At 41.3% G+C, this 22,960-nt stretch overlaps 2 protein-coding genes and 1 non-coding gene across 3 annotated transcripts in view; 2 read left to right on the plus strand and 1 right to left on the minus strand.

Moving 5' to 3' along the window:
* Positions 1 to 1,109: 1,109 nt before the first annotated feature.
* Socs4 (suppressor of cytokine signaling 4) lies at positions 1,110 to 14,371 on the minus strand. Its single transcript, XM_090345006.1, has 2 exons — positions 14,270 to 14,371; positions 1,110 to 2,978 (listed from the first exon to the last, which is right to left on the minus strand). The coding sequence occupies exon 2, from the start codon at positions 2,884 to 2,886 to the stop codon at positions 1,579 to 1,581; it is 1,308 nt and encodes a 435-aa protein (XP_090201132.1). The 5' UTR covers positions 2,887 to 2,978; positions 14,270 to 14,371; the 3' UTR covers positions 1,110 to 1,578.
* Positions 14,372 to 14,690: 319 nt separating this feature from the next.
* The window catches only part of Wdhd1 (WD repeat and HMG-box DNA binding protein 1), a 58,320-nt gene continuing 50,050 nt past the window's right edge, over positions 14,691 to 22,960 (plus strand). Inside the window, exons 1-2 of the mRNA XM_090345007.1 lie at positions 14,691 to 15,046; positions 20,858 to 20,969. Of these exons, the coding sequence (XP_090201133.1) occupies positions 14,970 to 15,046; positions 20,858 to 20,969 (189 nt within the window). The 5' untranslated portion in view covers positions 14,691 to 14,969. The remainder of the gene's footprint in view (positions 15,047 to 20,857; positions 20,970 to 22,960) is intronic.
* On the plus strand, positions 15,857 to 15,994 carry LOC150055051 (small nucleolar RNA SNORA21). The gene has a single exon (XR_016537720.1). It is a non-coding gene; the product is annotated as a small nucleolar RNA SNORA21 (small nucleolar RNA).

Here is a 22,960-nt window from a genome sequence, read left to right on the forward strand (position 1 = left end):
GAACTGAGAATTTGTAGCCTGGATTACAAAGCAAGTTTGAGGGCTGGCTAAGCTACATGGTAAAACAAGTTTCAAAAACAAATTTCAATTACTACATTTACAAATGGGGTAGGCAGTTACCAGAAGAAAAACTGGGCAATCTGTCTAGATTTACTAATGTGACAGAATGACATTTTATTTGTTACATTGGTCTAATAATTAATGTCTCTCTGTCTGTCTGTCTCTCATTATTCCTTCCTTCTTTTATTTTTTTTTGCCAGTCTTGGGGTTTGAACTCAGGGCCTGAACACTGTCCTTAGGCTTTCTCAAGGCCAGAGAGCTCTACCACTTGAGCTACAGCACCACTTCTGGCTTTGAATCCAGGTCTTCGTGCAGGCTAGGCAAACATTCTACTGCTAGGCCAAACTCCTGGCCCCTGCTTAATATTGTCATTTTTATCCTACTGCTCAGTATGTTATAAGCTCTGGCCTTGCACTGAAGAAGTTCATTCTGAAGATATTAAGAGTTACTTGGAATATGAAGATAAAAAAAAAAAACTAAGCTTCCTAAATATTGAGCTCTAAGTGTTCAGTTCCTGATTTCTTATCTAAGTTCAATTTGAAAGAATGAAAGAAAGTACTTAGGGATTTTAGCTACCACTGAAAATTTGTCCCTGTTTGTAAATGGCAGAATTTCCCTTAAAATAACAGGCTCAGTTTCAACAGAAGAGGACAGTAGAAAAAATTAGTTTTTGTAGCATCTACGAGCTATAATCCTGTTATAATTTTTTCTTTCTTTCTTTTATGATTACTAGGCAGACACTACTTCTTGAGCCAAGTCGTCAACTTTGTAATCACTATTTCTAAAGCTACCAGTGAGAAATGAAATTTATGTTTTGTCAGTGGTATAACTCTTCCAGGTCAACAAAGATATATTCTGGAAAAACAAATGACCCTGCCATATTGTAGAATAAAAGAACCTCTAGAAAGCCATGTCCTCCTTTGATTCTCAATAGGCTAATAAAAAAAAGATAGTAACTGTTTTACAGTTAAACACACAAATTCTGACCTTGAATAATTTTGTTCCTTCAACATTCCTATTATCAAATTATACAAAGTCAATTACATTAGTATGGACAAATTACAATACACCTTTACTGAATAACTTTAAAGTTCAATGAGAACAGGACAGGAGAATTATATTTTTTTGCATAGGAATACTGACAACATAGATTAACAAAGTATTTTACCTGTAAACTTTTCCTATACGTTTTAAAAAGACAGAATATTCAAGTGCCTTCATTACCTACCAAATCTCAAATATGTCTAGAAAATATATAAAGAGAAAACAAGAATACAATCTACACAATAAAACAAAAACCAAACGGCCAGTGAGTCAAAAATATCTATTAGCTGCTCATACACAATCTTAAACAACAGTGTATCATAAGAAAAATAAGCTGATTTGGAAATAAAATTAAGGGCAGAGATTTATCTTGGATTATAACTGCCCTTGTAGAAAATTCAGAGGCATAATATTAAAAATATAACAGTAAATGAAAGTACTTATGTTAATGATTCCCATGTTTCTACCCTTTTCCTAGCATTGTTGTTCTGGTGCATCAATCCTGAGAACTCTAACTTTTGATTTGTAATGATACTCCTTCAGATATAATTTCATAGAAGAAGGAACTGGAAGGGCGTCAATGCCATCATAAGTCGTACAGTTACAAATAACTGTTCTGCAAATATGCTGCAGGGAAAAGGGAAAAGTCCGAATTAAAGGAGTGGATAAAAGTGGCTCAAAGAACATACAGGCACTTGGGTCCTTGTAATGCTCTAAGAGCCCAGTAATGTCGGGAGAGTGGAAGACACAAGGATCATGTGCATCAAAGCTAAAGTTGTGATTCCACTGCTCAATTCTAGCATGAAGAGAACGACTATAGCGTCTAAAACTAACAGAAAATAAATAGTCTTCCTGTGCTGAGTCCCGAAGTAAAAAGGTACCCTCTGGCTTCCCTTCTAATAGAGCTTCAGCTGCGTATTTATCCATAACTCCCCAGTAACATGGGTTGTTATTGATCTGAAGGAGATCTGGTACGAGACAATGGACATAGTCAATCTGGGTGTGATACTTAGGAGGTGCTTCCAACTGTAGAATCTCGTCATCCATTTCCCATTTGGGTTTATTCCTCTTTCTGGAATTTGTGCAAAGTGTTATGATTTCATCATCTGAGTCCATGTCACTGTCTTCAACACTGTTATTTGAAACCAGGTTCATCACAGAGCCAGTCACGGGTCCACCTCTACATGAAGCACTGTTGGCAGTTATGACACAAGGCTGGACATTGGTATGCGAGAAACAGTTTACATCTTCTTCCATGCTTCTTCTTTGTCTTAGCTGACCGTCGCTCAGTTCACTCTGAGGTAAGTCTGTGTTTACCCAGTCATCTGATTTGGGACTTATTGGAGCAGTGTGTCGTTTAATAAAATGCCACCTAAAGGCTAAATCTGATCGAGGTGGGAAAGGACACTTATCTAACATAAGTTCACTAATATGAATTTTTCTTTTAGATGGAAGCCCTGAAGAATGCCGACTACTACAGTTCTTTATTGGAAAACACTGCCCAACGGCATCCTGTAGTTTTTGTTTAAGAGATCGTCCTAAAAATCTATGTCCACAGGAATGATCTAAGTCCAACTCAATGGATGAACAGCTCCTTAAAGTAACTTCAGATTTCTCCACAGCATCCACTGTGTCAGCATCAGAACAACTCTCACTTTTTTTGGACCAAGATAACTTCTTTCCACTCCATACATAACCGTCCTTTCTGTCAGCACTTCTACTCCGACTTGTTTTGGGTCTTACATCTATACTTTTACTACTATTCTCACTACTTTCTGCCATTTTAGCAAATCATCCACAAAATCCAGTGTTATAAATGCTGCTTTTTCAGTTTTGCCGACAGGAAGTTTCTTCGGGTAACTTTCTGGATGAATCTAAGAGGGGAAAAAAGCCATTAGCCATTTGTTGTCCATCTTCTAGTTTATTTACATATTAAACCCTAATCACACACAGGATAAAGACACCATAATTAGTATATGGTGGCTGTGTTGGAAGATAGTACTCAGGATTTTGTTCCCATAATTTCATAATGGGATGGCATTAAGTTCCTTTCTCACAGCTAATGTTCAATGTCACAGTATGTGGACAAATGCAAACAGTACCTAGTCATGAAGTATACCTTGTGCTATCTCTTCTCACTTTGTTTTTATTTCTTAACAGAAGGTCAATTCTTCACAAAAGACAGTTATAAATCAAGGTGGGCAATTGAGAATCACTACCCTATATTGTTCCTCCACTTCCTTTCCTATTGATTAAAATATAAAGAATTTAAAGTAATAAAGCTGCATGACCTTATTAAGTAAACACTACCAAACAACAGGAATGCCAAGCAAGCATTCCCACTGGAGTTTTGTTGATTCATTTTAACAGTCCTCCAACACATATCGATAACTATTCCACATCATCACTATTAGTCTATGTAGTTTTTAGAAAACACAGATAATTTACACAATTATCCAATTTGAGAGAAATGAATAAAATTCTGCATTTAACCTAAACACATTCAAAGTAGTCTCCCCCCTCCTTTGTGTTCTGGGACTTAAACTTAGGGCCTCATGCTTGGCTGGCACTCTCTTACTAGAGGTACAACCCTTCCACTTTTTGCTGGTTAATTGCTAAAGGTCTCTCAGATTTGTCTGCTTGGGTCTCAGATATTCGTCTGAGGACTGGATTATAGGCACCCAGATTTTTGGTATTCTATCTGTGTGTGTCGCACATGTACATGTGAGCACGTGTGAACTCAGGCACTGTTCCCTGAGCTTTTGTCATTAGGTTAGTGCTCTGCCACTTGACTCAGAGTTCTACTTCCGGCCTTTCTGGTAGTTAACTGGAGGTTAACTTTCCTGCTCAGGCTAGCTTTGAACTATGACTCCTGAGTGGTTAGGATTACAAGCATGAGCCACTAGCCTGGTCTGGCCGAGCCCCAGGGTTTTAATTTTTTTTTTAATTAAAAAAATTTTTTTTTTGTCTGGACCCTGGGGCTTGAGCTCAGGCTATGGGCTATCTCTTAAGTGAGCTTTCTCACTTAAGGCTAGCACTCTACTACTTGAGCCACAACTCCACTTCCAGTTTTCTGATGATTAACTGCAAATAAGAGTTTCACAGACTTTCCTGTCTGCACCAGCTAACTGTGATGCTTAGATCTCAGCCTCCTGAGTACCTAGGATTATAGGTGTGAACCCTTGAAGTGAAGTAAGATTTAAGGCAGGAATTGAGGGAAGAGGTTGTACAAATAAAAGCTGAATTTTATGACTAAGAAAACCAAATAGTACTGTCATTATAATTAAGTAGTCAAGTAATGTCTATAGATATTTGAATCTATTTTTCAAAGAGGAGCCTTGAAACAAAAAAAATTATATTTTGGAAAATATAATCCCAAAATTTAAAAAGTATGAACTAGTAGTAAAGATTTTCTATATTCCATTTCCAAATATTCTGGTAACTATACTTACTATTGTGATTTAGTGAGTTCAATGGCATATAATTATTCAAATTCTAATTTATTTTGATTTTGTTTTGTGTTTTACTTATTTTATTTTCCCAGGTTTGACACTGAATCTTCTATGCTTCCAGAGTAGTGGGGACAACGGTCTAGACTATTTTTTTTGGGGGGGGGGTTATGGGACTTGAACTCGGCCTGGGTGCTGTCTCTGAGCTCTTCAGCTCAAGGCTACCGCCCTACCCTTGAGCCAAGCCCCATTTCATGTTTTCTAGAGGTTAACTGGTTAATAAGAATCTCAGGTCCTTTTGTGTCTAGGTTGGCTTTGAACCTTGATTCTCAGCTCTCAGCCTCCTGAGTAGCTAGGATTAAAGGCATGAACCACCGTGCCCAGCCTAGCTAATTTTTTACCCAAAATAGTCTTGAGCTTTCATCTCTCTGACTCCATTTCTGTTTCCTAAGCAACTGGGTCTACTGGTATGAGTCACCATGCCTAGTGAGTTGTGCTATTACAACACGTAAGCTAGTTTTACAGACTAGTTCATAATGAAGAAATCACAGAATACCTCTAGCCCAAACTAATTAAAAAGCAGAGGGGCGGGGAGTTTGGCCTAGTGGTAGAGTGCTTGCCAAGCATGCACAAAGCCCTGGGTTAAATTCCTCGGTACCACAGACACAAAAAAAGCCAGAAGTGGTGCTGTGGCTCAAGTGGTAGAGTGCTAGCCTTGAGAAAGCCCAAGGACAGTGCTCAAGCCCCAAGTTTAAGCCCCAGGATGGCCAAAAAAAGAAAAAAAAAAAAAAAGAAAGGGATATTGATTTCCAAGTATTTCTAATTGAAAAAAAGATCTATGTGCCAAATAGAGATGAGACTCAACGGGCCATACAGCTACAAAACAATTAAATATATGGTTGATAGTATTACTATCACTCTCTGCTAGGTGGTCATTAGATGCAGTTCCTGAGCTGAGAATGGAAGTTTCTGATGAGTTATAGCCACCCACTGCATTTCTTCACATTATATTCAAACTGTATGCATGAGGTTGAAATGGATTTGTGAATTATATGTACTTTTAAAATCCTAGATGGACTCAAACTGCCATCCTCAGATCTCAGCCTCCTGAGTAGCTAGGATTATAGGTAAGAGCCAATGGCACCCATCCTAAAAACATTTATGCTAGAGCAGTATCCTACTACAGAATTACAACTCTACTCCAGTTCTGCATAAATGAAGTGGAAGAGAAGACAGAAAATAAGGTGGCTTTACTATCAATTTGATATTATATATAAATCAGAGAGGATACTTTGAAAGATGCCAATGAATCGAAGATTTTAGATAGTTACAAGTTTTGGTTTTTTTTGCCAGTCCTGGGCTTGATCTCAGGGCCTGAGCACTGTCCTTGGTCTTTCTCAAGGCTAGAGCTCTACCACTTGAGCCTCAGCACCACTTCCAGCTTTTTTCTATGTATGTGGTGCCGAGGAATTGAACCCGGGTCTTCATGCATGCTAGGCAAGCACTCTACCACTAGGCCAAACTCCCGGCCCACAAGTTTTTTTCTTAAAGATGGTGAAACAATCATTCTGGAGAAGCTGCTTAGGTTCTTGATCCAATAATTCACTTTTAATGAAGGGAGCTATGGTATACATGACTCTGGGGAATAAACAGTGCATTTAAAACAATTATTCTTTCTTTTTTTTTGGTAGGGCTTGAACTCTGGGCCTGGGTGTTGTCTCTGAGTTCTTCAGCTCAAGGCTACCACCCTACCCCTTGAACCACAGCGCCACTTCCAGTTTTCTGGTGGTTAACTGGATATAAATCTCATAGTCTTTAGTGCCCAGGATGGCCCTGAACTGCAATTCTCAGATCTCAGCCTCCTGAGTACTAGGAAGGATTACAGGCATGAGGCACCGCGCTGGGCAAATCATTATTTCTTAATGAACCAGAGGTAAATGTCTAAAAAACAAGTTTATATAAAAGTAGTGTCAAGAAAGAAAGCTTTCAGATTCAGTAGACTCAGTAGACATTTGATCTACCATTAATTTTAATGGCATGAATAACACAATCAAGCTAGGTGTGGTGGCTCACGCCTGAAATCCTAGCTACTCAGGAGGCTGAGATCTGAGGATCATCATGATTCAAAGTCATCCCGGTCACTAAAAGTCCATGAAGAATTTTTTTTTTTTGGGGGGGAGGCTAGTCCTGGGGCTTGAACTCAGAGCCTAACACTGTCCTTGGGTTTTTAAGGTGAGAGCTCTACCATTTGAGCCACAGCACCACTTCCAACTTTTTCTTTTTTTTTCTTTTTTTGCATTTTTTTATTGTAATTAGTAAAAGGGTTACATGATATTTGCCAGATAGAAGGTGCATTAATTCACGTACATTGATACCCTTTCACATGTCTTGGTACCCATTTCCCTCCCCCCCCACACACCCCACTTCCAACTTTTTCTATGTATATGGTACCAAGGGATCAAACCCAGGTCTTTGTGTATGCTAGGCAAGCACTTTTACCACTAGGCCAAACTCCCAGCTCTAAAGTCTGTGAGACTCTTATCTTCAATTAACCACCAGAAAACTGGAAGTGGCGCTGTGGCTCAAGGGGTAGTCTTGAGCTGAAGACCTCAAGGATAATGCCCAGGCACAGAGTTCAAGTCCTACAATGGCAAAAAAAAATTAATAACAAAATCAATGCCTGTGGTGGCAAATGTACAAACAAAAGATTTAAGTAGTAGTTCTACTGAATAAAGTTGGATAGATAATTTTAGTTCACAATTGATATACAAAATAAAAGGTTGAGCTTCATCTGGAAAATTTATATCCTCTATGATTTGATTTTGTTTAAACTTAACAAAACATCATATAGCCAGACATTTGTGGCTCATGCCTATAATTCTAGGTACTCAGGAGACAGAGATCTGAGGATTGCATTGGAAGCCTGCCTAGAAAGGTAGTCTATGAGACTCTTAGTTCTGAAAGTAAAGCTGTGGCTCAAGTGGGAGAGCACTAGCCTTAAGTGAAAAACCTCAGGGGCAGTGCCCAGGACCAGAGGTTAAGCCCTCATACTGGGGCACATAGGTGTGGATACACACAGAGACACACACTCACACCCTTTACCTTAAAAATTAATTAAGGTACAAACGGCCTGCTAGACAGCTTGCCTAAACAAGCTTGAGTTAAAACCCAAGAATTTCTGTTCTGTTGTGGGTTCTCAAGCCAGGGAGACAGGAAACCAGACACTGTTATCAGAAGCAGTTTATTGTGCTAAGCACAGACTCTGTGGAGTCATGTTCTCCAAAACCAAGATCCCAAGAGAGAACAAAGAGCCTGTCTTTTATATCCTCTGTCCTTTATGTAGCATATATTTACTTGGCTAACTTTTTGTTGTTGTTTTGCCAGTCTTGGGGCTTATACTCAGGACCTGGACTCTGTCCTTGGCTTTTTCAAGGCCAGTGCTCTACCACTTGAGCCACATCACCACTTCTGGCCTTTTCTGTGTATGTAGTACCAAGAAATTGAACCAAAGGCTAGATGAGCCCTGTACCACTAGGCCAGCCCCACTTGGCTAATTTGATCGAACCCAGGACTTTGCACTTGCTAGGCAAGCGCTTTACCACGAGCTATGTCCCAGCCCTTGATTAATACTTTCATGGATGAAAACTTTTTTTTTTGCCAGTCTTGGGGCTTGAACTCAGGGCCTGGGTGCTGTCCCTGAGTCTCTCTGTGCTTACAGCTATGCTGTACTACTTGAGCTGTAGGGCTACTATTGGCCTTTTCTGAGTAGTTTACTGAAAATAAGAGTTTCATGGACTTTACCGTCTGGCCTGTCTTTGATGAATGATCTGTACATCTCACCTTCTTCAGTAGCTAAGATAACAGGCCTGAGCTTCTGGTGCCTGGCTAAAACTTTTTTTTTGCTAGTCCCGGGGCTTGAACTTAGGGCCTGGGCACTGTCCTTGGGCTTTCTCAAGGCTAACACTCTACCACTGGCCCTGGCTAAAACTATTTACAGACATTGCCTACATGCTGCTCTGTCCAAAAGGCCTAGCCTCCCCACTACATAATTAGTTGCAGCTCAGCTTCGCTCTATCCTCAACATCACTCCCACAAAACAAAAACAAAAAACACATTTCACACAATAGTTTTCAATTTTTTGGAAATACTAAAACACTGCTGGGCACAGTGGCTCATGCCTGTAATCCTAGCTACTCAGGAGGCTGAGATCTGAGGATTGTGGCTCAAAGCCAGCCCGGGCACTAAAGCCCAATTAACCACTAGAAAACCAGAAGTGGCACTGTGGCCCAGGAGGTAGGGCTGTAGCCTTGAACTGAAGAGCTCAAGGACAGCGCTCAGGCCCAGAATTCAAGCCCCATGACCCATCCGCCCTTCCCCCCACAAAATAAAGTGGGCCAGGAGTGTGACCTAGCAGTAGAGTTCTTGCCTGCCATGCATGAAGCTCTGAGTTCAATTCCTTGGTACCACATGCACTGAAAAAAGGCCGGAAGTGGTGCTGTGGCTCAAGTGGTAGAGTGCTATCATTGAGTTAGAGAGAGGTAAGAAAAGTCTAGTAATCTGTCACTGATGCCTAATCTGAAGAAAAGAGGAAATACTTAAGAGCTGGAAATACATGAATTTCTAAAAGTAGAAGGAGGATTAAATGTATCTTAGAAACCAGAATATCTAAGATATACCATTACATATCTCATGAAAAAACAAATAAAAGGAGAAAAAAGACAGTAATTCCAGTATCCAAAGGCAAGCAATTTTGCTACAGTTGTTATACTCTTTTTGCCAGTCCTGGGGCTTGAACTCAGGGCCTGGACACTGTCCCTGTCCCTGAGCTTTATTAGTTCAAAGCTAGCACAGCGTCATTTCTGCTTTTTTCCTGTTTATGTAGTACTAAGGAATCAAACCCAGGGCTTCAAGCATGCTAGGCAAGTACTCTATCACTAAGCTACATTCCTAGCACCAGTTATTACAGTCTTGATCTCTTTGCCTTAAGAGCTCAATTAGTTTAAAGAAAAAACAAATTAGAAACCTATTAATAACCTAAGCTAATTTTCATTATATTTAAAAGCAATGCAGATGGAATAGTATGAGTTGTTATATTGTTAAGCAGGAGTCAATACTCAAAGTCTACTACTTTCTAGGTATGCTACTTCTTCTTTTTTTTTTTTGCCAGTCCTGGGCTTGAGCTCAGGGCCTGACCACTGTCCTTGGACTTTCTCAAGGCTAGAACTCTACCACTTGAGCCTCAGCACCACTTCTGGCTTTTTTCTATGTACATGGTACCGAGGAATCAAACCTGTGTCTTTGTGCATGCTAAGCAAGCACTCAATCACTAGGCCAAACTCCTGGCCCAGTATGTTACTTCTTTCTAATAAAAATTTCATTTTTAAAAAGTTCGGAATGTAGCTTAGTGGTAGAGCTTGTGGTACTGGTTTAATTCCTAATACTAGAAAAATCTAGCTTTAGTTTTATCACTGTAAAAATCTGATCATGTTTTTACTCTGTTAGAATTAGACAAAAACATTAATTGAAATTAGTGGAAGTATTACACTCAAAACTTTGCCAAAAAGAGGTGGGAAAGTAGCAAAATTAAGGAGAAAAAAAAAAACAAAACCAAGAGTAGATTTGAAGCTAGAAAATCTGCACATACAAAAAAACCCAAAACCTTGAAATTCTGAAGTTCAAGAGGCTCCAGCATCTCTGAAACAGCATAAAGTATTTTACGTTACTACTAATATTAAGTAGTATATTACTACTAATATTAAATATGTTTCTTTTTTTGCCATTCCTCGGGCATCAACGCAGGGCCTGAGCATTGTCTTTGGGCTTTCTCAAGGGTAGAGCTCTACCTCTTGAGCCACAGTACCACTTCCGGCTTTTTCTATGTGTGTGGTACTGAGGAATTGAATCCGGGTCTTTGTTGTATGCTAGGCAAGCACTCTACCCCTGGCCAAACTCCTGGTCCCCTTAAGTATGTTTCTTTAAATATTTTTTTCTTAAGTTTTAAAGCCCTGAAGAATACTATGGATAAAAATAACCCATGCCTATAATCCTAGCTACTCAGAAGGGTGAGATTTGAGAGTCAGGGTTCAAAGCCAGCCCAGGCACAAAAAAAGTCCTTGAGACTCTTTTCTCTAATTAACCACCAGAAAAACTGGAAGTGCACTGGAGCTCAAGTTGTAGAGTGCTAGCTTTGAGCTGAAGAGATCAGAGACAACACCCAGGCCCAGAGTTCAAGTCCCATGATTGACAAAACAAAACAAAACCCAACACGTTTTATTTACTTATTTATGGCAATGCTAGGGTTTGAACTCAGGGACTTGACAATGCTTGGCAGGAACTCTACTTACTACTCAAGCCACACTTACAACCCTATGACTTCTGTTTTCAGCCACCTGAGTATGTAGGATCACACTTAATGACAAAATATTTGTAGTTTCTTGCAAGCTAATTTAGTAAATAAGATTATAGAAAAAGGCAATTTTAAAAATTGACTGCAGAGGGGCTGGGAGTTTGGCCTAGTGGTAGAGTGCTTGCCTAGCATGCACGAAGACCTGGGTTCGATTCCTCGGTACCACATACATAGAAAAAAACCCGGAAGTGGTGCCTAGGCTCAAGTGGTAGAGCTCTAGCTTTGAGAAAGTCCAAGGACAGTACTCAGGCCCTGAGCTCAAGCCCAGGACTGGCAAAAAAAAACAAAAAAAACTGCAGAAACCAGTGGTGGCTCATGCCTGTAATCCTAGCTACTCAGGAGGCTGAGACCTGAGGATCTCAGATACAAAGCCAATATAAAGCCATGAGACTCTTATCTCCAATTAATCACTAGAAAAATGGGAAGTGGGGCTATGGCTCAAGGGCAGGATGGTAGCCTTGAGCTGAAGAGCTCAGGGACAGTGCCCAGGTCAGAGTTCAAGCCCCATGACCCCCTCCTCCAAAAAAAAAGACTGCAGAGGTATTTCACTAATTTCTAACAGTTATATATTCTTATATTTAAGGCTGAGCAATAAGCTTCATCCAGAATCTAGTAAATGACTGAAGATTTTAATAAAATTGCTTAAAAAAAAAAAAAAAAGCTGGGTGGCATGAACATGTAATTCTAGTACTTAAAAGGCCAAGACAGGAGGCTCTCTAATTTGAAGATAGCCAAGTCTACATGAGTTTGAGGTCAAACAGATATAGTCTTATACCCCTCTCCTATTATGTGCTATCAAATTCTGACTTTGATGGTAATGGTTATGATTGGGAAAGTCAAGTGGTATACTAACTTGATTAGGCAAATGAACTAGGCTTGTCAGAATCTACTATGTCTCTAGCAGATATGTACGTTGGGTAATTTATGCTGCTATGCTCTTTATAGCTTACTAAGTTATAAATGGGCAAGCTCCCAAAATAAAGAGTTTCAGAATACACTCAGGAACAAAAGTAATTTTCTGGCCTGGGAGCTTGGCTCAGTGGTAGTGTGCTCACCTAGCATGCATGAATCCCTGAGTTCCATTCCCTGGAACCACATACACAGAAAAAGCCCGAAGTGGTGCTGTGGCTCAGGTGGCAGAGCACTAGCCTTGAGCAAAAAGTGTCCAAGGACAGTGCCCAGGCACTGAGTTTAAGTCCCAGGTCTGGAAAAAAAATTTTTTTTTTAAATTGTAGATTTCTAACCTATCTCAATGTTACTTTTTGAATACTTCATTCTTTTCAGTTACCCTCTCCTTCCAGTCGCATAAAATATATATCAAGTATATATTTTATAGAAAGGGCAGTAAAAACAAAAAATCCCAACTCCTTCCATTAGGTAGTATTGATACACTGTGGTATCACTTACATAGATAATATTATAATTGATAGAATGGCAATGTATGTATTTTTTCTCTCTCTAAAGGCATTAAGTCTGAGGATACTAAAGTGGTCACAAGACAGCAACTAACCTTCACTACAGCTGAATCTTAGATTTCAGCATAGTTTTTTATTAGTTTATTCAGCTACGAGTAACTATGATGCAATGATAAATACACTGATTTCAGAAAATTTTAGACAGTGACATAGCAATATTGGTTTATTTATTTTTTAATATAGGATCTTAAATAATCTAATGACTTTGCAATTCACTATTTAATTTACACTGGTTTTCTTTGCTACACTACCACTTTGTACATATTGCTTGAATGTCCATTTCCCTCAACTGGATCTCACCTCACTGAAGCCATTACAACTTGTAGGCATTTGAAACAAATCAAATTGTAACACATTTGTAAAAGAATTTACCTCTTAATATTAGAAAATTTTACTGATTTAGCCCCACTGTAAGGAAAAGCAGTAAATGTACCACCTCTTAATAATTTGAGACATTATTGATTCATTTTATAAATCCGTAAATATCTATTTTGGGGGGGTAGGGGTGCAGTCCTGGGACTTGGAACTCAGGGACTAAGTACTGTCCTTGAGTGTTCTCAAAGCTAGTGGTCTACCACTCTGGTCTTTTCTGTGTATGTGGTATGAGGAATCGAACCCAGGGCTTTGTGCATGCTAGGCAAGCACTCTAACAGTAGGCTATGCTCCTGGTCCTGCATTTTGTTTTTAAATTAAAATTTCATTATCTTTAAGTAGTTGTACAGAAGGGTTACCATTCAATATGTCAGTTTATGAGTACAAAGCATCTTGGTGCCATCACTTCCCCCCATCCCTCACAACCCCATCCATTGCCTCAACCTCCCTAGGTTTGTTTTTTTTTCCTGTGTATTAACAATTTGGTGATGCTGAGCCTCATCTCCACTTTTGAGATGAGGCATTCCATTACCTGGGAAAGCAGCATGTTTAAGGTCATACAATGTGGCAACAGTTAAATGAAAAAGGAAAGTTTCTTTTACCTTTTGAGTCAAATTGCTGATTGCTAAAGGTCACCAGAACCATTCACAGTTTTAAAGTCTCCTATAATTACAGACATCACAGCTACAATTCCTGTTTCAATGTGCAGATTGTAGTTATGCTGAGCTCTGAATAAAGCTCATCATTTATTTAATATAGAGATGAATATTATCAATTTCTCTGAACTCCACACTGTATCCAATGACAGCTAATTGGACAAAAATTGTAAATCATCACTGTATTCCAAACCTGAATGATCTCCAAATAAAATTAAGGTACTCCAAAAGGATCAACTAAGGTATCTTTGTTCTGGTGGGAAATCAATAGTAGGCTATTCTACAAATTCCAAGTTCTTCTTGAGCCAATCATTCCTCCTTTTCCTTCATACACTGAATGCACTCGCAGCTTTTCAAAATGGAACTAGACTGAAAAAACGACCCTGATTAAAACAAGTCTGACTGAAACGGAGACAGGTAATAATAATAAAAAAAAGCCTCAAAGAATATCAGCGAGAAAGTTTTCATCGAAGACTGGTGGAGGGAGAGCGTGAGGCCGAGAGCCTGACACACGGTGAGGCTCCTCGGAGGAAGCCTTCAGTCACTGTTAGAGTTAAATATTCGCGTCGGTGAGCTCTGGGCGGGACGCGGACAGGCAGAACGAGGCTTGTCCTCCTAAGGGCTCTCGGTAGCTCACCCTACAGCCACGGCAAGAGAAAGCACGGAGGATGTGCCACCAGGGTCTCGCTTTTCCTCTACAGCTGGCCAGGATCCGGCCCCTAACGGCCGCCCGCGGGCTGGACCCGCGAATGGCAGGGCAGGCCCCCGGGCTTCGAGGCCAGCCCGCGGCCGGGCTTTCCCGCTCACCTCCTGGAGGGCGGCGTCGCCGGGGCAGTCCGGGGAAATGCCGCCATCACCGTCGCCATCGCTCCGGGCGTCTGTCAGGCGGGGGAGGAGGCCGGGCCCCGCCGGCCCCGCGTGCCCTTCCCACACGCCGGACGACTTCCCACCGAGCCTTCCGAGCCCCTAGGAATCATCGACTCCGGCCTCCCACTTCCGCGGCCCCCGCCTCTGCCGGCTCCCCGGCACGCCTCAACTTCCGCGTTGGTCTCCCCTCCTGCCTCGCTCGTTCGCTCCGTCTCTCTCTCTCTCTCTCGGCTACCGGCTCTTTTTTCCTCGCCGCCGGCGCGTTGCTGACGTCACCACCCCGCGACCCAGGGTGGGCGGGCCGCGCAGGCGCAGCGCGGCGGACTCGCCGGAGCGCGGGAAAGCGCCGGTGGTGGCCGTGCTCCTCGTCGGCGGGTCCTTCGGTCTTCGGACGCTTGGGTTCCCGGTGGGCCGCGGACGGCTTCTCCGGTTCCCACGGCCCGCGCGGAGGAGAAGCGCGGCCCTCTCCCGCGCTGACTCCGCTGGCGGACTCTCCACACGGGTGCGCGCCGAGGGGACGGCGAAGAGCTCGCGGCGCGGGCGACCGGCCGTCCCCGCGTCCCGGCCGCAGGACTCGTGCCGCCCCGCTCACTACAGAGACCCGCTTCCTTCTGACCTCTTGAGGTCGGGGGAGGGAAGGATGCCGGCCACGCAGAAGTCGGTGAGGTACGGACACACGGAAGGACACACGGACGTCTGCTTTGATGATTCCGGGAGGTAAGCAGAAGAAGGGCTTTGTGAAGTGCAGACAGGTGTCGCTTTATCCATGTTCATCCGAGGATGACTCCGAGCAGGGAGGAATACTACAGGAATCGAGGGTTTCCCTGCTTCTGCCTTGTGCTTAGTACAACAGGAATTTTAGCCTATTGAAATCTTGGAAAGATGCAAGTTCCCCCTCACCCAGTTTTTGTTTAGAGTCGCACATTAATTCTGTCACATCACTAGATAACCCTTGCCAAAATCAGTGATTCTGTTTGGCATAGCATCTTCCATTGGTTGTAGTGACACTTTTTTTGTTTCTTAAATGTTCTGACTTAAAAAAAAAAAGTTGATTTTCCTCTGCTTGGTCCTTTAACAGCTATATTTTCTTGTTTATTGATTTCTCAAACTCCATTCCCATTGAGTATTGTCTACTGTGTGACTTCACTGCCACTAGTGTACTGAATGATTCATTGAAAAATATGTGTGTGTTTGCTCTCCCCGGGAGCTACAAATAGAGTAGTACAAACAAGTCCTGACCTTTTCCTTTATTGAGCTTAAGGTATATGGGGGTTGAGAGTTGATAGTTCAAGTAAATCACAAAAATAAATGTGTGTTTAGAAATACGCAACCCCCGCCTTTTTTTTGCTGGTCTTGGGACTTGAACTCAGGGCCTGAGCACTGTCCTCAGGCTTTCTCAGGTTAGAGCTCTACCACTTGAACCACAGCACCATTTCTATGTATGTGGCACCGAGGAATGGAACCTGGCTCTTCGTGCATGCTAGCTACGCATTCTATCATTAAGCTAAACTTCGGGCCCCATCAAATCCCCTTTTAAAAGCACTCAGCAGGTCTTTTGCTAACAGTCCATAAGCTGTCAGGAGAGAGCAGAGTAGAAATACTGCTTTTGGATGAAGTAGTGGCAGCCAGTTGTGTCATTTTGCTTCAATCAGTGGTATGGCAAGTTGAAAACAAGCAAAAGTAGAAATACTCCTAGAAATACTAACTGACATGTGTAGTGATATGTATTTTTCGGGGGGAGTTTGACATGATAAGGAAGCTCCTGAGGAAGTGTTGTTTTTTCCTTGCCAGTTGTGTGGCTTGCACTCAGGGCCTGAGAACTGTCCTTGGATTTCTCTCAAGGTTAGAGTTCTACCCTTGAGCCACAACACCACTTCCAGCTTTTTTCTATGTATGTGGTGCTGAGGAATCAAACCCTGGTCTTTGTGCATGCTTGGAGCACTCTACCTCTAGGCCAAATTCCTGGCCCTGAGGAAGTGTTTTTTTTGTTGTTGTTGTTGTTGTTGTTTTGGGTTTTTTTTTTTTTTTGCCAGTCCTGGGCTTGAGAAGTGTTTTTTTTTTGAGAGGAAATTGTGAGGTTGAATAGGTATTGAGAAGTATAAAGAGATGGGGGTATATGTGTCAATGTGGTGGTGGTATTGGTGTTGTAAGTAAAGGGAACACTAGGTTAAAAGGCCCTGTGACTCCATCAGGGACCGTGGCATGCTCAAGAGCTGAAAGAGTTATTGGTACTAAAGTGTAGAGGGATGCTGAGATTGATGAGAGATGAGTGTGTAACCATAAGCAAGATGAGTGCCATGCAAAGCTGTTTTGGGTTTTTTGTTGGTTGTTTGTTTTTCCCCCCAGTCCTGAGGCTTGAACTCAGGAGTCTCGAAGCTGTCCCTGAGCTTTTTTGGTGTTTAGTTGGAGCTAAAAGTCTCATGGACTTTCCTGCCCGGGTTGACTTTGAAACACAGCCTCCTTTTTAGCTAAGATTATAGATGTCACCCACTGGTACCTGCTGGTGGTGCCTTCTGGTTTTAAGGAGGAATTTTGTTTTTATTCTGAAAGCTGTGGGAAGGTATTAAAGATTTGAAGCATATGATGCATGAAGGATGAATTGGATAAGGAGCAAGAATGATTGCAGACTGTTAGGTGCTTATATTTATTTAAGTGAATATGCTGGCAACTTGAACTAGAATAGATATGGGTGCAGTGAAAAGAACACTAATTCAGGAAATAGTTAAAAGGAGAAGTCAATAGGATGATCCATGTATTAAGGATAAAGAGAGGTGTCAGGGATTAAGTCCACACTATGGAATAGAACATTAAAGGAAATGATGCTGCAGGTGTTGGAAACACTTGTCACTTGAAAAGTTGCTCCTTTTGAGGGAGCAGCTGGTGGAGTGCTTGCATTTGGACGTGGCTGATGTCTGGTTTATTTTGAGGTATTCAATTGGAGACATAAAACAGGTTGGGGCTAGAACTGTGGCTTAGTGGTAGAGTGCATACCTAGCATGTATGAAGCCCTGGGTTTGATTCATCAGTACCACATACACAAAGAAAGCCAGAAGTGGTGCTGTGGATCCAGTGGTAGAGTACTAGCCTTGAACAGAAAAGGTCAGGGACAATGCTTAGGTCCTGAGTTCAAGCCCCAGGACTGGCAAAAAAAGAAAAGAAAACAATTGAATAAATGAATCTAAGAAAAAATGTGAACTGGAGAGAATTATGTACATTATTAGTTGATGCCTCTCTGAGTTCAGGATTGAGGACCTCAATGGAACCTCAAAGATGGCAGTTCTTAGGAACTTGTTGCACAGCTAACCTGGAACCTCGATTCTCTCAACATCTGTTTCCTGAATAGTGTGGATAATAAAATGCATTCTGCCACAACCCAACTATTAGTTGCACAGCTCAAGCTGTGATCCTTCTAATCTCCCTCCTTCTCAATATCTACATTATAACTGTTAGCTGTCAATGCCTGGTGTCTTTGATGTGTGAGTGTGAGTGTGTGTGTGTGTGTGTGCATGTGCGTGTGTGCATATGCTCACTCACACAGGTCCTGAGGCTTGAACTCAGGGCCCTAGGAGTTGTCCTTCAGCTTTTCACTCAAGTCTGGTACTCTACTACTTGAGCCACAGTTCCACTTGGAGATTGTTGTTCCAGGGCCTCCTGGAACTTTCCTGCCCAGGGTGGCTTCCAACCACAGTCCTCAGATTTTAGCCACCAGAATAGCACTAAAGATATGAGCCACCTGGGTCTGACAGCTTTATTTATTCATTGATTTTTTTTTTTTTTCCCCAAGTCATGGGACTTCATCTCAGGACCTGGGCACTGTCCCTGAGCCTCTTTGTGCTTAAGGCTAGCACCTACCATTTGAGTCACAGCACCACTTTTTCTGAGTAGTTTATTGAAGATAATCTCACAAACTTTTATGCCCAGGCTGGCTTGAACTATAATCCTCAGATCTCAGTGTCCTGAGTAGCTAGGATTACAGGCATGAGCCGCTAGTGCCCGGCATCTTTGATATATTTGAAGACAAAATGTATTTGATTGTCTCTATGGTTCCTTTCTTCCCACAAGTCAAAATATTTCTATGTACAGTTATGTAGAATTTCAGAATTAAGTCATTCATCATTTCAGCTTTAAATTTTTTTTTTTATTTGGGGCGGGGAGTTTGGCCTAGTGGTAGAGTGCTTGCCTAGCATGCATGAAGACCTGGGTTCGATTCCTCAGTACTACATACATAGAAAAAGCCAGAAGTGGTGCTATGGCTCAAGTGGTAGAAGTCTAGCCTTGAGAAAGCCCAGGGATGGTGCTCAGGCTCTGAATTCAAGACCCAGGACCGGCAAAAAAACCCCAAAATAAAACTCTTTATTTGCCAGTCCTGGGGCTAAAAAGTAGTAAAATGCCTGCATTACAAGCACAGGTACTGAGTTAAGACTGGAGTACTGCCTAAAAACAAAAACAAGAAAAGACTGGCAAAAAGGGGTTTCACCAGCCATTTCTCAGATTTAACCATGTTAAAGTGAGGATTCCATATGTTGCATGTGTGTTACATTATTAAGTAAGGTCGTGGCAAAAGGTAGAAGTATGAAGATGTGGGCTGCCAAACCCATTCCAGCCAATATTGATGCAACAACTACTGATGTGTTGTGCAGTTAAAAATTCTAGCACAAATGACCATGCCAGCTGGATACCCAAACCCAGGAGTAGTTTGCACAAACAGACTTGTGGTCTTCCTGTCTGATCGGTATAGAAGAGAATCTGGTATTACAGTCACCAGCCTTCCTTTTCCTTCTCATTTCCTAGATTGTCTACACTGAATAAAGTTGGTATTCTTTTTTTTTTTTTTTTTTTTTTTTGCTGGTCCTGGGGCTTGAAACCTGGGTCTAGATATGGTCACTAGGCTCCTTTTGTTCAAGGCTAGCACTCTACCACTTGAACCACAGCTCTACTTCTGATTTTTTTCTGTGATTAATTGGAGATAAGAGCGTGGCCTAATGGAGTGCTTGCCTAGCATGCATGAAGCCCTGGGTTCTATTTCCCAGTACCACATACATGGCAAAAGCCAGATGTGGTGCTATGGGCTCAGGCTCAAGTGGTAGAGTACTAGCCTTGAGAAGAGCCCAAGAATAGTGCTCAGGCTCTGAGTTCAAGCCCAGGACTAGCAAAAAATTATTGGTTTGGTTCACTAAACCACATTCCCAGCCAGGCATTTTTTTCTATATTGATTTAAAGTCTTGTTATGTAGCTCAGGCTGACCTTGAACTTAGTCTTATTGCCTCAGCTTCCGGGCTGTTGGGGTTCCAGATGTGCACCGCTGTTGCTGGTTTCTGTAGCACTTTTTTCTAAGTCATAGTGTGTTAGTTTCCTAAATACCACTTTTTAAGTGATATTATGGGAACTCCGGGCCTGGGTGCTGTCCCTGAGCTCTTCAGCTCAAGGCTACCGCCCTGACTCTGGAGCCACAGCCCCACTTCCCATTTTTCTAGGGATTAATTGAGGATAAGAGCCTCACGTTTTTTAGTTCTTCAGTGCTGGGGCTGGCTTTGAACTACGATCCTCAGATCTCAGCCTCCTGAGTACCTAGGATGGCATGGGTAAGCCACAGTGCCCGGCTTTGGATCTAATTTTTGTAGGTGGAAATTTTTTTTCTTCTGAATATTCACAGTTTTTATTTCCTTCTGTGTGAATAATTATATATAATTATGTGTATGTTACTAATAATATATACTATGTTTTAAAACATTTATATCTTTGTTATAGAATTAGTTATGGAATATAGTAACATAATTATAGTATATAATTTTAACATATACTGTGTACATATATGTGAATTTTTTTTTTTTTTTTTTTTTGCTAGTCCTGGGGCTTGAACTCAGAGCCTGAGTGCTGTCCTTTGGCTTTCTCAAGGCTAGAGCTCTACTACTTGAGCCATTGCACCATTTCTGTTTTTTTCTATGTATGGGGTACTGAGGAATTAAACCCGAATTTTCATGTATGCTAGGCAAGCACTGTACCACTAGTTCAAGCTCCGGGCACCTGTAAATATATTTTTGGTGGTTTGCTTTGTATATGTCCAAATACTCTGAATGAACCAAAGGACTCAGAAGTTGAGGGTTTAAACAAATTATGACATACAGGTAGCTAGTTGAACAATCATCTTTGGGTAGTTGAGTTTATACACCATCATTTATTCATTTATCAAACATTTTATTAAAGTCTCTATGTGTGAGAAACTTTGGTACTTTGGATACAGTGGTGAACATGATAGATATGCTTTCTGCTATTGCAGAGATAACATAGTTAAGTTTCTTACATTTTTACTAAAAAGTAATTTTATGTCCTAGAACTATAGAGAACATTAATCTATGTTTTATACAATAAGAAGGAAGCAGTCTTTGTTTTGAGATTTATTTGTATAAAATCAGAAGACATTGTTGCCTAATGGTTTGGTTTTATTTAATATGTTAGGGTAGTGCTCCAAGAAAGTTAATATATATGGAATTGGATGGCTTTTTAATAATGTGTGTGTTTTCTTCACAGTTGTATTGTGACTTGTGGGAGTGACGGTGATGTGAGGATTTGGGAAGACTTAGATGATGATGATCCTAAATCTATTAATGTTGGAGAAAAGGCATACTCATGTGCTTTGAAGGTAGTAAAAATAGCTTCATCAATTGATGTGAGATGATGTGACTTTTATGCTTGAAAGAAAATACTTTTATGGAAGTTGAATATAAATGTGTTCTTTTGATTTTTTCTCTTATGAAATAATATTTAAGATATATAAGAATGTTATAACTGCTGGAAGTGGTGGCTCAAGTCTGTAATCCTACTTACTCAGGAAGCTGAGATCTGAGGATCCATGGTTCAAAGTCAGCCCTGGCACTAAAGACCCTGAGACTCTTATCTCCACTTAACCACTAGAAAACTGGAAGTGGTGCTGTGATTCCGGGGCTATGGCAGCAGCCTTGATCTGAAGAGCTCAGGGACAATGCCCAGGCCCAGGGATAAGGCAGAAACCTTGAGTTGAAGTGCACAGGGACAGCTCCCAGGCTCAGACTTCAAGCCCCGCTACTGACAAAAAAAAAAAAAAAATTCTGTAATTTACCAAAAAAATTTTAAGATAAAATAGGAAAGACTTATTAAAAGTGTTGAGCCAGTTAGTTCAAGACGCCAAGGTGGCTTATGGGTACAGTCCTAGCTATTCAAAGGCAGAGGTTAGGAAGGTTGTGGTTTGAGGCCGGCTTGAGCAGAAACTTAGTTCGAAACCTCGTCTTAACAAATATATCTAAGTGAAGTGATGTGCTCCTGTCATCCCAGCTGCATATAAATAGGACCACAGTCAAGGATTTCTTAAGCAAAAATGCAAGCCCCTATCCAAAAAATAACTTCAGTAAAAATGGGATGGGTACAGTACATGTCTAGTAAGCATGAGCCCTGAATTTAGATTCTGTTAGTACCCAATCAATCAGTCAGTCACATAAATATATAAATAGAACATTGTAAACAAATGAAAAATTCCTATAGTTTCCAACAATTCCTTAGGTTATTTGGATGAGTATCTTAATCTGTTTGATGCTCCTGCAACAATACTACAGACTTGTTCTAATGAGCAGAAAATTTCTTTTTCATGGTCTCATGATTCTGGAGATTGTTAAAGTTAAAATCAAGGGACTGGCATCTGCAAAGAGTATGGGCAGTAGGGCAGTTGTGTGTATGTGTGCGTGTGTGTTGAGCTTGGGCTCGAGGGCTCTTGTTCCCAGATGGTGTACTCTACCTCTTGAGTTAATGACTCTAGTCTAGCTTAGTTTCTGGATAATAGGAGTGTCATGAACTTCTTTACCCAGACATGCTTCAAACTGTAATTCTCAGGTCTTTTTTTTTTTTTTTTCCAGTCCTCGGACTTGAACTCAGGGCCTGAGCGCTGTCCTTGGGCTTTGTTCAAGGCTAGCGCTCTACCACTTGAGCCATAGCACCACTTCTGGCTTTTTCTATGTATGTGGTACTGAGTAATTGATCCCCAGTTTTCGTGCATGCTAGGCAGGCACTCTACCACTAGGCCAAACTCCTGGCCCCAATCCTCAGATCTTATCCTCCTGCATAATTAGAATTACAGGAGGGAGCCACAGATGTCTGGTTTGATGAGGACGTGACTGTATCCTTCCATGGCAGAAGGGCTAAGAGAAAGCAAGAAAATAAGAAGACCTGATTTGAGTGTTTCTAATGGACCCACTCACAAATTCCTAACTCACTTCTAGGTAATGGCAGCAGAATTCTTATGGCTTCATCATCTCTCATTCAGCTCCCCTCTCAATACCATATAGTGGTGGTGATTAAATTTCCAAGACTTTTGGGGGACACATTTAAACCAAAGCAACAAGCTAAAAACCACTCAGTTTTCCCCTCAGTGGAAAAGAGAGAACATTTAAATTTTGCTTAAAAGTGTAGTTACCTCCCTCCTTTCCCTCATCCTCCCTGAAATAGTTCTGTAATTAGAATTGTTTTCCTTGTGAATGTGCGTGTGTGCGTGCGTGTGTGTGTGTGTCTATTACACATACAAGGGAAATCACGGTATTTGCCTTTTTAAGCTTGGGTTATTTCTGTCACCATGATGTTTTCCAATTCCAACCATTTTTCTGCAAA

This window comes from Megascapheus bottae, chromosome 14, assembly GCF_031878675.1.
Source record: "Megascapheus bottae isolate mThoBot1 chromosome 14, mThoBot2.hap1, whole genome shotgun sequence".
Lineage (NCBI taxonomy): Eukaryota > Metazoa > Chordata > Mammalia > Rodentia > Geomyidae > Megascapheus > Megascapheus bottae.